This window comes from Chrysochloris asiatica, unplaced genomic scaffold (assembly GCF_000296735.1).
Source record: "Chrysochloris asiatica unplaced genomic scaffold, ChrAsi1.0 scaffold00166, whole genome shotgun sequence".
Classification (NCBI taxonomy): Eukaryota; Metazoa; Chordata; class Mammalia; order Afrosoricida; family Chrysochloridae; genus Chrysochloris; species Chrysochloris asiatica.
This window is the reverse complement of record NW_006408684.1, coordinates 4,017,136-4,031,142: the sequence shown is the minus strand read 5'-3', so window position 1 is coordinate 4,031,142 and position 14,007 is coordinate 4,017,136. Positions and strand designations below refer to the sequence as shown.

The window sequence follows — 14,007 nt, the reverse complement described above, 5'->3', positions numbered from 1 at the left end:
TCCAGAGTTTATACTGCAGCCATGAATTGGATCTAGATGGCAAGCAGGACTGAAGCTGAAATTCTGCATTTTGGGCTAATTTAATGCTAAGGCAATCAGAGGTAAAAGTTCCAACTCATCCCAACCCACTTCTCAAATTAGAAAATACTTCCCAGCAGAGGAACTAACAGATTTCAAACGACAGGTGGAGAAATAAACCAGATAAAGCTTTGCAGGAAGCAAAACAACTTTCTTTGGTCCTCCCTTTACCCAGCTCAAATTCAGGATCACTTAATTGCTGTTGTTGTGTGCCATCTAGTCAATTCTGACTCAATAGAGACCCTGTAGGACAGAATGGAACTGCTGAAAAGGATTTCCTAAACTATAGAGACTGAGTTCTGGTGTGGCTAAGGTGAGGATAAGCACTCCACGACAAGGTTGGTTTGCCACAACAACAGGGTTTCTGAGTTGGAACAATAACAAGGTTGCTGAGTTGGAATCCACTCAGTGGCAGTGGGTTTGGGTTTGGGTAATTTTTACAGGAGCAGATTGCCAAAACTTTTCTCCTGAAGAGCTTGCTGGTGGTTTGAACCCATGGACCTTCGGGTGTTCAGCCAAGAATGTAACCAATGTGCCTCCAGGACTAAGTAATTAGAATTGTTCATTTCCTGGCTGGTAATGATTAGGATTCCCTTTGTTGTAGGAAATCCTTGCAAAAAAATCATAATAAGGTTTGAGAAGGGTGGCAGGAAGAGAGATGTTAGTCACCTCAAGTAAGATGTGCCTTTAAGGTTCCCAGGATGGGTATGCCACCCCAACTCCAGGCTCCAGAATGCTAACCATTTTACCACCAGATCTTCTATTTTCTCCGTCTAGCCTCCCTAGCCATCTTTAGCCTCAGGGTGACTCCGCCAGAACTTCTTCCCTCCCCTCCTCCACATGTTAATTTCCCTTTGAGCAGTGCCTTGGTTACTGCAGCCTTTAGTCTTACCCCTTGTCCCTGAAGCCTGGAGGAGGGTGGGTCAGAGCCCAGATAGAGAGCGGAAATGACCCTAGTGGAAGCAGGAGAGCTGAGCCTGGCTGGGGTGTACCCTTCACATCTCAGAGACATCCTGGCATGTCAGACTGGGGCGGCGTGTGTGTGTGTGTGTGTGTGTGTGTGTGTGTGTGTGTGCGCGTGTGTGTGTGTGTGTGTGTGTGTGCGCGTGTGCGCGTGGGTGGTGGGATGCTGGTGGTGGTGGTTGTAGGGGCCAGGGACTGTGGTACAGGAACTTCTCACCCTTATCCCACACCATCGTATGGAGGCCTGGCTCCCGGCTGTCTGCCCAAGAACTGGAGCTAGTCAGGAAGTCCTGGGTCGTACCCCATCTCCCTCAGCCAGGTTGCCTGCGTTCCAGGCCCCCTAAATCACAGATAGAAGGAGGCATAGTGATTTTTGTCTTCCCACCAAGTGTATTTTTATTGTGTGATTACTACGTAGCCTTCAGAGTTGCTCTTTTGGAAGGTTCTTAAAGTTCAAAAATTTACATTAAAGTGCATTTTAAATAATGACTGGTGCCCTGATGTAAGGATCCAGGTTTAGTGCGTAGGGTAGGTGCCTCCGGAGTGGGTGGTGAAGCCAAGAAGAGCAAACACGTGGAAGCGTGAGGGACAAGGAGGGAAAGAAGAGGAAACAGAACATTTTGCTGGACATTCTGAAGGCAACAGGAAAGGAAGTTTAGAAAGGAATATAGGGGAGAAAAGCAAATTGGGGTTATTCACACTACACCATGTTCCCACCCTACATCATGATTTGATTCCTAGTTTTCCTTTCAAACTGATCTTGCTCTTATGTGAAACTAGTTAAAATAATTTTAAGACAAAGAAAATGAAATGAATGCTCTGATAAAATAGGGTCGAATGGTTGGTTGGAGGGATAGCCACTGCCCTCTTGATTCCATAAAGGAGATTCTGTTAATACTATGTATGCTTCCTTATTTTTCCTTCCAGGAACGGAGCCCCAAACTGTATTCTGGCACTCTTACGGATTATATGCATGCTTCCTGAAGACCGGGATCACTGGTGGAATTCTACTACTTGCACACACCTCCCTGCATACACACACACACACACACATACACATACAATAAGTGTCTACCCGAGGAGTGTTCTGCTCACCAGCTGTGCTTTTAAAGGAGGAAGCTGCCCAGGTTGCCAAAGTCAAGTGTAAGTAACAATTGCTCTCTGGAGCAGCAAGTAAGGCAGACTACAAAAGTCCCTTTGTAGCTCAGCAGCTCATTTAATATTATTTATGCATTTTTGCAAGGAATTGTGGGATTTCCCCCCCATGGTAAACAATATGGAAATGCTAAAAATAGCAATCTTGTAGCGCAGACACACACGCACACACATATATATATATATACACAGTGGGGCTGTGTTAGTAGTTTCTGAAACCCAGGAACCCGCAAGAGAGGAAGGCGAGCCAAGTGGATGCTGCCTGGGTCTTGCAGCGATTCGGAGCTGCGGAGCTTGCTTCCCCTGCAAACCTCCTTGCCCTACACCCAGGCGCCTAGAGGACTCGACCGCTTTAAGAGGGGGAGGGGTGGGGCCACCGGAGGAGGGGCTCTGGCCGACTCCTGTCACTGAGCGGCCACCAGTGGGTCACGTGGGCATGCTGCGCCCTGGCCATTGGCCCGAGGCACGTGTCCAGGAGACCGGCCTGCGACGTCACTCCAGGGGTCTCTATTAAAAATAAGAACAAAAATCCAGAGTGAAAGTGTTTCAGGCTCTGCTAAGTGGCCTCCAAATTTCCCCAGCCCGCGTGCGCAAGAGGCAGCTGCTAGCTCGGACCCGCGAGGCCCAAGAGCGCTGGCCAGCCTGAGCCTGCCCTCTGACTCCTCACCCATGCGCCCAAGACCCCGGGGCTCCACTGGGGATCGCCTGGCGGCAGGGCAGTGTCCCCATGCCGCTTGGGTATGCCCGCCCGCCAGAGGGGAGGCGGCAGTGCTTAAGGGCGCCTGAGCGACAAGCACAGTCCGCTGCCCTCATCCCTCCATGTGCATGCTGGCAGTGGTGGAGGCTCTCGCGCTGACAGACCCCGCCCCGCACCTCGAGGCTGTGGGGTAAACGGGAGGCAGCGGCCCGGCCCAGCAGGCTGCACCGACAGGTGCAGCGTCCGGGCGTGAGCGGGAGCGTGGCAGCAGGGACCTAGCCGCCTGGATGTGCACAAGTGCGTTCTCGAGCGGCAGCTGCAGCAACGCTAGAGCGGGAGGCGGCGCCAAGCAGAGAGGAGAGTGGAGCCGGATCAGACTAGGTGCGAGGGCTAGCTGTGCCGGCGCCGCCTGCCCGGAGGCTACTATTGTTACTGTCGAGCTTCCGCGGCGCTAAGAAGAAGAATTGGACTCTAGACGCCCAGCTTCTTGGCGCCGGAAGCTAATTCTATTTATTTCACCCAACTCTTGGATTCGAACGTGGCTCTGCTCCCAGCCGCTCCGGCCACTTTGGAGACAACAGCCCTGGCCGCGGCGGTTTCGCCCAGTCTTGGCGGAGTCCGCGGGGTGCGAGAGCAAGCCGGCCGCGAGGGGACTCCGGGGGTGCCCCGGGCGCGCCGAGGGCTAATTTTGGGGGGTTCCCCAACAGGAACAATTTGGGATTTGTTGTGAACAGTATGGAGGAGAATGACTCAAACCCCAGCGAAGCAGCGGCGGTGGAGGGGCAGCGGCAGCCGGAATCCAGCACCAGTGGCAATTCTGGCAGCGGCGGAGGTGGCGGCAGCAGCCCCAGCGACTTGGACACCGGCCGCCGGCGAGCTCTGATCTTGCCTGTGGTCCTGCAGGCACCAGGCAACCACCAACTCCCCCACCGTATCACCAACTTCTTTATCGACAACATCTTGCGGCCGGAGTTCGGCCGAAGGAAGGACACTGGCACTTGCTGTACGAGCAGCGCTGGAGGCCGAGGAGGCAGATTAGAGGAAGGTGGAGGAGGTGGCAGCGCAGGGGGCGCCGAGGGAGGCAGCGGCGCAGAGCAGCTCCTGCGGTCTGGGGGCCGGGAATCCCGGCACAACCCCGCCTCGGCGACTGGGGCTGGCGGGCTGCTGCCGGGCAGCGAGAGCGATTCTCCTGGTGATGGAGAAGGTGGATCCAAGGCACTCTCGCTGCATGGCGGGACCAAGAAAAGTGGCGATCCCGGGGGGCCCCTGGACGGAGCGCTCAAGCCCCGCTTAGGTGGCGGTGACTTGTCGGTGAGCTCAGATTCGGACAGCTCGCAGGCCAGTGCTAACCTGAGCACGCAGCCCATGCTCTGGCCAGCCTGGGTCTACTGCACGCGCTACTCCGACAGACCTTCTTCAGGTAAGCACAGGCGGGGACCCTAAGCTCCTTCTTATGGCGGGGTGGCAGACAAGACTGCCTGGGCAGAGCTGGGGCAGAAACGGCTCCATGTCCCAGCTGGGAACTTGGGAAGACAAACACCGCCAAAATATACACACAAAGACACACACACACACACACCACATACACACACGCCACATACAGAGACTTTGCATGCAGTGGTTGACTCTGGAGCAGGTTTGCAAGAGGGTAAACACAGACTTGCTTAGAAAAACTAAAACAGAAGACCTTTCTTTCTCCTCTACCCTATTGAGGCCTTTCCTCAGTCCGCTTATCCCAACCGTCCTCTCCTGACTGTTCGGGGTTTATTTGCTACGAAAAGAGCGGCTGAAATACAGATCTGTAAGCAAGAACTCTCACCCTCTTCCCCAGCGCTTTGCTTTCTAAATCAAACCAGACCCGGGACCCACGCCTCCCACCCCACCCCCCAAATCCAGATTCTTCCTACAATTCAATTATACCAAAGGAGGGGGAATAAAAGCACTCCTTGGTTTCCATCCCCACTGGGAGGAGGGGACTTGGGTGGACTGGGTGCGTCCCCCACCCTCGTTGGGAGGAAAGTGATGAAAAGGAGATGCCCCCCATTTCCTTTGCCCTTTTTTTTTTTTTTTTTTAATCGGCTGGAGCACCGTGCGGTGGAGATTAGGATCCTTACTACAGGCAGCTCAGCTTAGAAGAGGACAGGCGACTATCTCTCGGCCCGAGCTTCGTAAACCCTCAAAATAAAAAGACCACTTAGAGGTTTCTTTTCCGCTGCCCTGGTGTGTGTGCGCCCATGCGCCCGGGATGTGTTCAGGGAGCACCGGGTCCGTGTTTCATATGGCTGGGATTTTTAAAAGCTTAATCTACGCCCTTGTAGAAATCTTTAAACACAGTAAGTGCGGGGTTGGTTTGGGAACCGCCATTTGTGACGAAGGTTCCACTCAGTCCCCATGTTGGCAGCATGGATCGGATCCTCCTCCCTGTCCTCCAGAACCCTTAACTGTTTTAGCGGGTATCGTTTAACGGGTTTGCTACACGACTGCCTCCCCGCAAAAATACATACGTTGTGTGTTTCTGAGGAAGTTATACATTTTCCAGCTAGATCTGAAAATTGCTCCATTGTTCTCGCCTCCCTCCCTTTGTTAATATTTAATTAACATATAGCCTCACAATGCACAGGCCGGGTGAGAAACCTCTGTTGGTGCTTTGTGCTGCGCAGAAGTCAGAGCCCCAGTCAGACTCCAGCCGAGCCCGCAGGACCGCTGCCCGATCCAAGTCCATAGTACTTTGGTCTTTCTGGGTTTCTTTGTTTTTAAATATATACATATATATAATTATATCCATAAGATAACATTTTTGTATTTTGACCTTTAAAATAGAAAGGATGCAGAGAGTTTTCTTGTGACAGTTTGGTTCAAGGCTCGAATCTGTGTTTTGAAATAATATCAAAGAAAGAGAACTAGAAATCGTGATTTTAGGGAGATTTTCCATTCCATAGAACAGTATGACTCTTTTTGAAAGCTGATGCATGAACAAAACCCCCACCACCAATGGAAGATGTGGGTTCAGAGCATGGGCTGTGAAGTAAGAGCCACCAGCCCAGGCTGTGCTGTGGGGCTCTGTGCTCAGCCTGACGAGTTGGCTGTCAGAGCTGGGACAACTGACTTAGGTCACCTCACACATTCTCACCATCACACCACTTCTCCCTGCCCACCTCTAAGCAGAGAGAGAGACAGTCAGGCCTACCAGGCCCTAATCTCCATAGACTTCATTCATCAAGTAAGACATGAAGCCCAGGGCAGCTAGCAAGACATTGGCCAGAGTGTGTGTTTGTGTGGAGAGATGCATGAGTGTAAGTTGATGCCCAACTCCCTTCCTTCCTCTCAACCCTTCTTTCCAAGTTTGCCTCCCAGAGAAAAAGTGAACAGTTCGTAGTGATGGAGGGAGTTCGCAGCCCGGGTATGACCTTGAGATGCCTTGTCTACCCATTTTTGCTGAAGGGGAAGGGTGTTGTACAGGCCCCATTTGAACTCCTTCCACTTGGTGGTGATGCTGGTGGTTAGCACGATGGGGGTGAGTTGAGAGAGGTGTCTGGCAGGAGTGAGCTGTTCTCTAATTCAGCCAATGTCTTCTGCCTGGTGCCTGGAAGGAAGCTGAAGTAGGAATCTCTTCTCCCCAAAAGTTTATTCATAAGCCTCCCCAATTTATAAACTCAGAATTAATGTCAAAGCTCCTTCTGTCCAATGTCCCTGTCCTTTCTCTTCCTTCAAAAATAACCTGATGTTTACCCTTTGGGGCACGTCCAGAATTTAGCATCTTGACACCAACAAAAAATGAAACAAGTCTGCCCCTGTCTCTCCCTGCTCCCCTGGACTGTCCTAGGAACCTTAAAACTGCCCCTCCAGAAACCAGCCACAGGTTATGTGGGGAGGCATGCAGGTGAAGAAGCAGGGTTGATGTGTGGAAATAGAACTGGTCCCATGTCAGATGTTCTTGCCAGTGGCCTCTCAGCATCTGGGAGGTCTGGAAGGTGGGCTGGCAGCCTCTGTACCCAAGCAGGGACAGGTCACCTCTCCTGAGGGGTTGGGGAGACTCCAAAGGACAAAGAGGGCTGCCTAGTGGTTTCACACCACGGTCTAGACCCAGGAACAAATGTTGTTATGTACCTCTCCTTCAAGGAAACAATGAACTTGGGCAGACTAGACTATAGGTGGGATGTTGTAAGGGGGCTGGGGTGGGATACACCGTTTCTTCTGTGCCAGGACCCACCAGCCATCTGGTGCCCACAGTTCTTGGCACACTGCACAGTTCCTGTAGGGGTCTCCATTGCAACTCTTGAGGTCTCCTGCTTCTCTGGCTACCCTGACACTTTCCCCAATCTTTCTCCCTGCACCGACCCCCTCTTCCTTTTTTTCTGGAAAGAGCCTCAGAAAGAGCTGAAAAAGCAATGCCAGTAAATTTTAAAAATGTTTTACTTTTCTTTAGGAGATTTACTGTAATGTGGAGACTCCTCTGTTTGTGATTAACCTTCTCACTAATCCTGCCCAACTACTCCTTCAGAGTCCCCAGTACCCTACTCACACCCTGCATCCAGACTTGTCATGTCTGCTGGATCTTTAGGGGTGGGTTGTGAAGCTCCTGGGTAAACCCAAACTCAGTCCAAAGTCTAGTCTGACTTTCTGCTAGTTCAGCTGAGTGGCCTTAGTCAAGTCACTGTCTCTCTCTCTTTCTCTCTGGGGCCTCTGTGTCCAAATAAAGGAAGGGTTTTGGATGCTGTTTTCCAGGTGGTATCTCTTGGGTTAAGGACGTAAGTTGTGGCATCTGTGGATGACCTGTGTTCTCTGTGTCCATCACGCCTACCCAGGTCCCAGGTCTCGCAAACCAAAGAAGAAGAACCCAAACAAAGAAGATAAGAGGCCACGTACCGCCTTCACCGCAGAGCAGCTGCAGAGGCTCAAGGCTGAGTTCCAGACCAACAGGTACCTGACAGAGCAGCGGCGGCAGAGCCTGGCGCAAGAGCTCAGCCTCAATGAATCGCAGATCAAGATATGGTTCCAGAACAAACGTGCAAAGATCAAGAAGGCCACAGGAAACAAGAACACGTTGGCCGTGCATCTCATGGCACAGGGCTTGTACAACCATTCCACCACAGCCAAGGAGGGCAAGTCGGACAGCGAGTAGGGGCTAGGGCGGCGGGCAGGCACTGGGATCCAGTTTTCAGTCCACATTAAACAATGCAATAATTTAAAACCATAAAGGGCCAGTGTATAAAGATTATACCAGCATTAATAGTGAAAATATTATGTATTAGCTATGATTCTGCAATATTCTATGTATATATTATTTACAGGTGGTGTAAAATCCAAAATATCTGACTATAAAATATTTTTTTGAGTTTTTTGTGTTTATGAGATTGTGCTAATTTTATGAATTTTTTTTTCAAGGGGGGCTCTTTAGGGTTTCTTCTTTTTTAAATTCCCTAAGCTCCGTTATGGTACATCAACATCAGATTTTTTAAAAATTATTATTCAAAAGAAAAAAAAAAAGATTAAAACAACTTGCTGAAGTCCAAAGATTTTTATTGCTGCATTTCACACAACTGTGAACCGAATAAATAGCTCCTATTTGGTCTATGAGTTCTGCCACTTTGTTTGTGTTGGTTTTGGGGTAAGGACAGGCAGGAAGCCCCCAGGCATCTGCTGCCACCTCCAGGCCCAGACCCTCTAAGCGTGTGCCCCAGTGCGTAGCTGGCTTCTGGTGCCTTTTCCCTGGCGGCCCGGAGACCTGGTGGGAGGGAGGACTATTATTGAATGCATTCTGGCGCTTGACCCTGGGAATCGGCTATGCCAGGGTACTATGGGAAATCGGGGCTAAAGTCCACTGGGCTCCCTCCCCCCACACAGCCGCTAGCGGCAGGGAGCAGTCCCGCACAGCTCTGCCCTCATTAGGCCAGGCTCAAGCCTTCATGCGAGCCGCTGATTGTGCCTGGGTCGCATAGCCTTTCTTCTCCCTGCCCCAGTCCACACAAGCAGGAGCATCAACCTTCACAGCCCCTGGGAACCACCGCCTCTGCACCCTGCTACGGCTCCAGCCCCGACCTAAGCCCTACGAAAGAGGACAGCTGCTTGCTCTCCCAGGCCCAGGTTGGAGAGCTAACCCTGCTGCACATCAACTATCCCAGGCGCTAGCCACTCCAGGACCGTTCCTTATTTCCTTCTTTTTTTGAAGTACAAGTTTATGTTAGATGAAACATTCTTCCACGGTGTGTGTATATTTATACACAATATGTTATGTGCATATACACACACCATATATATATATATATATATACACACACACAAGCAGTATAAGCCCAAAGTACTGGAACATGTGGCTACGTTGAGTTGAAAAGGAACTCAAATTCCTCCAGAATCTAGAGAAAAGAAGAAAAGGTGTAAATAATCACTCCCTATCACTTTTTGTCTTTCCTTGTTCCTTTTTTAACATAACATTTTATTTTTGAAAGTGTGGTACAGTGTAAATTAAATATATTCGATATATTCTCCACCAAGTACATATATATATATATATACACATTTTATATATATATAATATATATATATAATTCTACACTGTCTCTGTTTAACATATAGAGAAAAGGGTGTCCAGATGTCTATCTGTGGTGGGAGACAGCGGGGTGTGTTTTGAGGTGCTGATCCTGAGCTGCAGTTGTTCTGTGAGAATGGAGGTTGAACTTATCTCTTTGCCTTAAACTTCTTGATTTCATGGCTCTAGTAGTTCTACTTTGTACATAATAATGTGATTCTTTTTTTAAAGGAAACTATATTAAAAACAAAAAACAGAAGTTGTAATTTAAAATCCTGTGAATAACCATCTGCTGCTTAGGGAACTTGATGAAATGACATGCTGGTTTTTTAGCAGGAAACAAAGGTTTTTTTGTTTTTGTTTTTTTCAGTTTAAAAACATGCATTTTGCAGTTGCAGTATCAAATATTTATAATCTTATGAGAAATGAATGTTTTTATTTACAATTGTGGTTATCAAAATTGTGAACATTCCCTCTGCATTTTTTGTGTGTTTAAATTCTTGGAAATTACATTAAATAATAAAAAACAAGCTTTATTATAAAATCCTTGATGCCCTAAATGAAATGACTAGTTTCTCCAAGATGTATTTCTGAATCCAGAGGAACTGTCCTTGGTCATCCTTTCCCAGGCCTAGGTGGACACGACTTTAGCCCTGTACCCAAACAAGGATGTGGGTATCTACTTTTGTAGCCAGAGATGTAATTTAAAAATAAAAATTAAAAAAAATCTCTAAATGACAGATTCTGTCTATCCCCTACGTCAGCATAGAATGGCCAAAGTAATTAAAGTTAACACTTCCTTCCCAGGAGGAAGTGTTTATAAAGCATGGGGCTACGCCACTAATTTTTTTTTTTTTTTTCAATTCAGTAGAGTTCAACAGGTCTCCCTTTATTCCTTCCTGCTAACTGGCTCAGTTCCTACAAGCTGGAAGTAGGTACTTTTCCCGCTGTGGAGAGTAAACTTTACCAAAGTTAGACTGAGGCTTTTGGGGGGGGGGGGTTGCTTTGTTTTGTTTCTTAAGTGTTTATTTGGTACTGTTGTTTTGTTAACCACAATAGGCTGCGGGAGAAAGGGGATGGATGGCTTCAACCCCCTGGAGTTTCCTGAGCCTCTAGGAGTTCTTTTCACTGAGGGGAGTATTTGGAATCTGAGAGCCCCTGCTCCCAGATCAGCACCACCATATGGGAAAACGGACGTGCATCCTGCTCACCTCATATCTGTATTTCCAAATTTTTTAGAATATTTTTTTTTCTTTTCCCAGGAAAAGAAACTAAAAGAATCTAGGGGGATCAACTGTTGCCCAAGGCGACCTGTGGCGGCAGGCAGTTGACTTTGTGAAAGAAGCATTGGTCCTTTCCAGCAAACAAACGGGTGTGGTCAGCAGACTCCAGGGGGACAGAGTAGTGGGATTTCACTGTGGAGACACTGGCATCCCCATGCTCTGGTCCTCATCTGTGGTACATTCCCAGCATCTCTGCCACTCGGTCCCACTTCTGCACAGTTCTGAGAGTTCCTAAAATCAAAACAACACAACAAAAACCTAGCACAACATTTAACCTACTGGCCTCTTAAAAAAAAAAATCTGGCCTCTCTAATAAAAAGATAGTGCATCAACATTACAGAATCATTTTTGTCTTTTTTTTAAATTCCCTCTCCAATAATAACACTGACAATGTACAATATTGTGATGTAATGAGTTTCCTGAACCCACAGGTGTTCACACAGACAGTAGGCTTACAATAAGTAAGTAGTACATGGTGATTTTTTTTCTTTTATTGCCTATGTTAAGGACTACAGATTCTATTTTTGCTCGTGTATATATATATATTTACTTCTCAGATACAAATTTAGCTTGTAACTCCTGGGGAGCCATTGTTGCTCCAGAAAGTTCGCTGTCCTCAAGAGTAAGATGATTCCGGAATCCAGACCCCAGAAAGGAATCCACCTTGCTAGCTCAGTAACACCACTTTTGTCTCTGCATATTCTGGATCTAGACCCTGAGAGTTAGTGGAACCCTACCAGATTGTCACTGGTGCACAAGGCTCCTTTATAAATATAGTCCTAGTTTCAGAACTGAACGACACCCCCCCCAAAGAAGTTGGCCCCCCACGTCCCTGCTGAACTGCCCCCACGCCCAGGCTTGGTTGTGTATCTAGCTCGGCCGGTTGGAACTAAATCCCCTGGCCTTTCTACATCCTCATCCTCCATGCACGACAGAAACTATTTGAGGGCCCAGGAGCCCCTGACCAGGAAAAGCCACCTGAGCCTTCAGACCTTCCCAAGCAGGCACCCTTGCGAGGGGCAGGTCTACGAAGGCCTAGCCTGTTCCATGTTCCTCAGACTGCTCCCACCTCTGTCAAGAAATGGGATAAGTAGGGAACAACCCTCAAGCTGGAGTCAGGGCCGGAGGATAAGAACAAGCCCGACCTTTGTGGACTCACACCACCATAAGCTTTATTTCTCAAAGGAGAGGAGTAGGAAAGCACCGCGAATGACACCCGTCTGATTACGGAGAAAGCTCCCGCGTTTGTTTTTTCTCCTTGCGTGAAAAGTGCAAATCGATGGGGGTGCACAGGCAGCCACGCACAGGTGTGTCGCAGCAGACTGCGTGCAAAACAAATACCCAGACACTGTATATGCAAATACGCGCGCAGGCCGTGGAGGGGCTGGGAGGGAATACTGGTTCACTCTGGCTCTGCTAAAAAGTCATTCTGCCTCCCGATGTTTAATATCTGACCTGCACTTTCTCTGTCCGCCCCAGTAGCTCTCTCAGCGCCACTGGGAGGGTCCCGGCTCCACCGAAAACGACAGCCTGCGAGGCGTAACCGCCACGCACTAGGAGGTTAATAGGCACTCACAAACGGCTACAGCGCGATTGCCAAGGCCCAGGTCGCCCGAAGAGGGAGATATCAGCCTCGGGGAGACTGATCTCCCTTCGGAGACAAATATACCCCGACCCCACCACACACACAGGTACACACATGTGTAGTGCAGCCCCCGCTTGGATCCTCATTGCAGGTACCCTTCTGCGCTTCTCCGTCCCATTCCCAGTCAAGGACGAAATCTTATCTAGGCCTCGAAGTGGAGGGCAGCCCAAAGCCGGCAGAGCATTGGTCCAGCAGACCCCTTGTTCCTCCCTCTCCCGGAGCCTGAAAGGGAGCTGCACCAAGGCGATGCGCCGGCGTCTCGCAGTTTCCGTGGAAGTTCTGGAGCTCCTCAGGGTGGGCCTGTTGTTAGGGGGCCGAGCTCCGTGTAGACCATTTTGTATTTATATTAATAATCTTCATTATATGTATTCTGCCACCCCATAAAAAATAAAAGTCCTTATTTGAAATCGCCTGAAAATGTAGTAATGTTCATTAAAGTGACTCCTAATTATGCCATTTAATCAAGCGTGGGGATCCCGCGCTCCCGGCTTTCATTGGTAAGGCTGACAGTGATGGTGTTATTATTATTGTTGTTGTTATTAATAGTCTAGTGCTTAGCCAACAGGATGACTTCCAGCTCTTCCGTTTCTTCCTAGCCCTCACAAGGGGGATTTTGGAAGCCCCGGGTTATGGGGTGGGGTCCTCCCAGAACGACTTCAGAGTCATGGGCAGAAGGTGAAGGCCAAGACGGCCGCCTCGTTTCCACTTCCAGCTACAGGCCGATGCAAAGCTTGAGCTCATCCTTTCCCCAAGCTCCTAAGGTCTCTCTGTGGCCCCAGGATGCCCGGGCTGGTTTTCTGGGAAAGGGGAATTTCCTTTGGGTCCAGTGCCTGGATCCTGCCCCCTTCGCTGTCCCGCTCCCTCCAGGGCCCAGCCGGGAGCGTTACCCAGAGTAGAAACAAAGAGTCTCAGAGATCTGCCTCCCGGGTCGCCTTTGAAACAACCTCCGCCCGGAAGGCGTCCCAGTAGAGGTCCCCATCTCGTCACCCCCGCCCCAGTCTCCCCGGAGACCCGGAGGGAAGAAGAGATGAGTTGAGGACCCAGTGGGTCTGACAAGTGCCATGGCCTCCGCGCTTTCTCCGCCGCGAAGGGAGTTAGGAATCGGAAACACTGGAGGGAAAGGCCCTTTTCCAGTCAGGGGTCCTGGATGAGGGCCCAGGAATGACGGGGACCGCCGACTGCACTGACCACGTAGAAGCAATAGGGGCGGGCCCCCACACATCCCCATCTGTCGGAAAGAGGAACTTTGCGGAGCAATCTGGGCGCGCGGCCTGCGGAAGGGATGGACGAACTCCTTTCAGCTAGCGCATTCGGGGTTCTTCTCCTCCCGCCAAGTCCTTTGTCTAGAAGGGGACGGTCAGGCTCTGCCACTATGGTTTACCCTCCTCCTGTCCCCAACCTCTACCCCCTCCGCTAACTTTCTTTTCTTCCCTCTCTTTTCTTTCCTTTTTGGATGGGTAGTCACAGGCTCCAGCTGCCAGGCTCTCTGTAAGACGTGGCTGCCTATTTCTGTGTCTGCTGCCCCTCCCAGCAGCAGACTGGCCGCTTGCCTCCAACTTCACCAGGACTTTTCTGGCCTCTGCCCTCGTGTCATTTAGTGGCTATGGGATGTTGCATCCGAGTTTCTCCCTTAGACCAAACTTTGTCCCGAGGTTTTTGT

The 14,007-nt window shown here is 49.8% G+C and overlaps 1 protein-coding gene across 1 annotated transcript; it reads left to right on the top strand.

Annotated features, from left to right (window-relative positions):
* Window positions 1–3,628: 3,628 nt before the first annotated feature.
* Window positions 3,629–8,015, top strand: EN2 (engrailed homeobox 2). Its single transcript, XM_006871295.1, has 2 exons — window positions 3,629–4,313; window positions 7,699–8,015. The coding sequence occupies exons 1-2, from the start codon at window positions 3,629–3,631 to the stop codon at window positions 8,013–8,015; spliced, it is 1,002 nt and encodes a 333-aa protein (XP_006871357.1).
* Window positions 8,016–14,007: the final 5,992 nt, after the last annotated feature.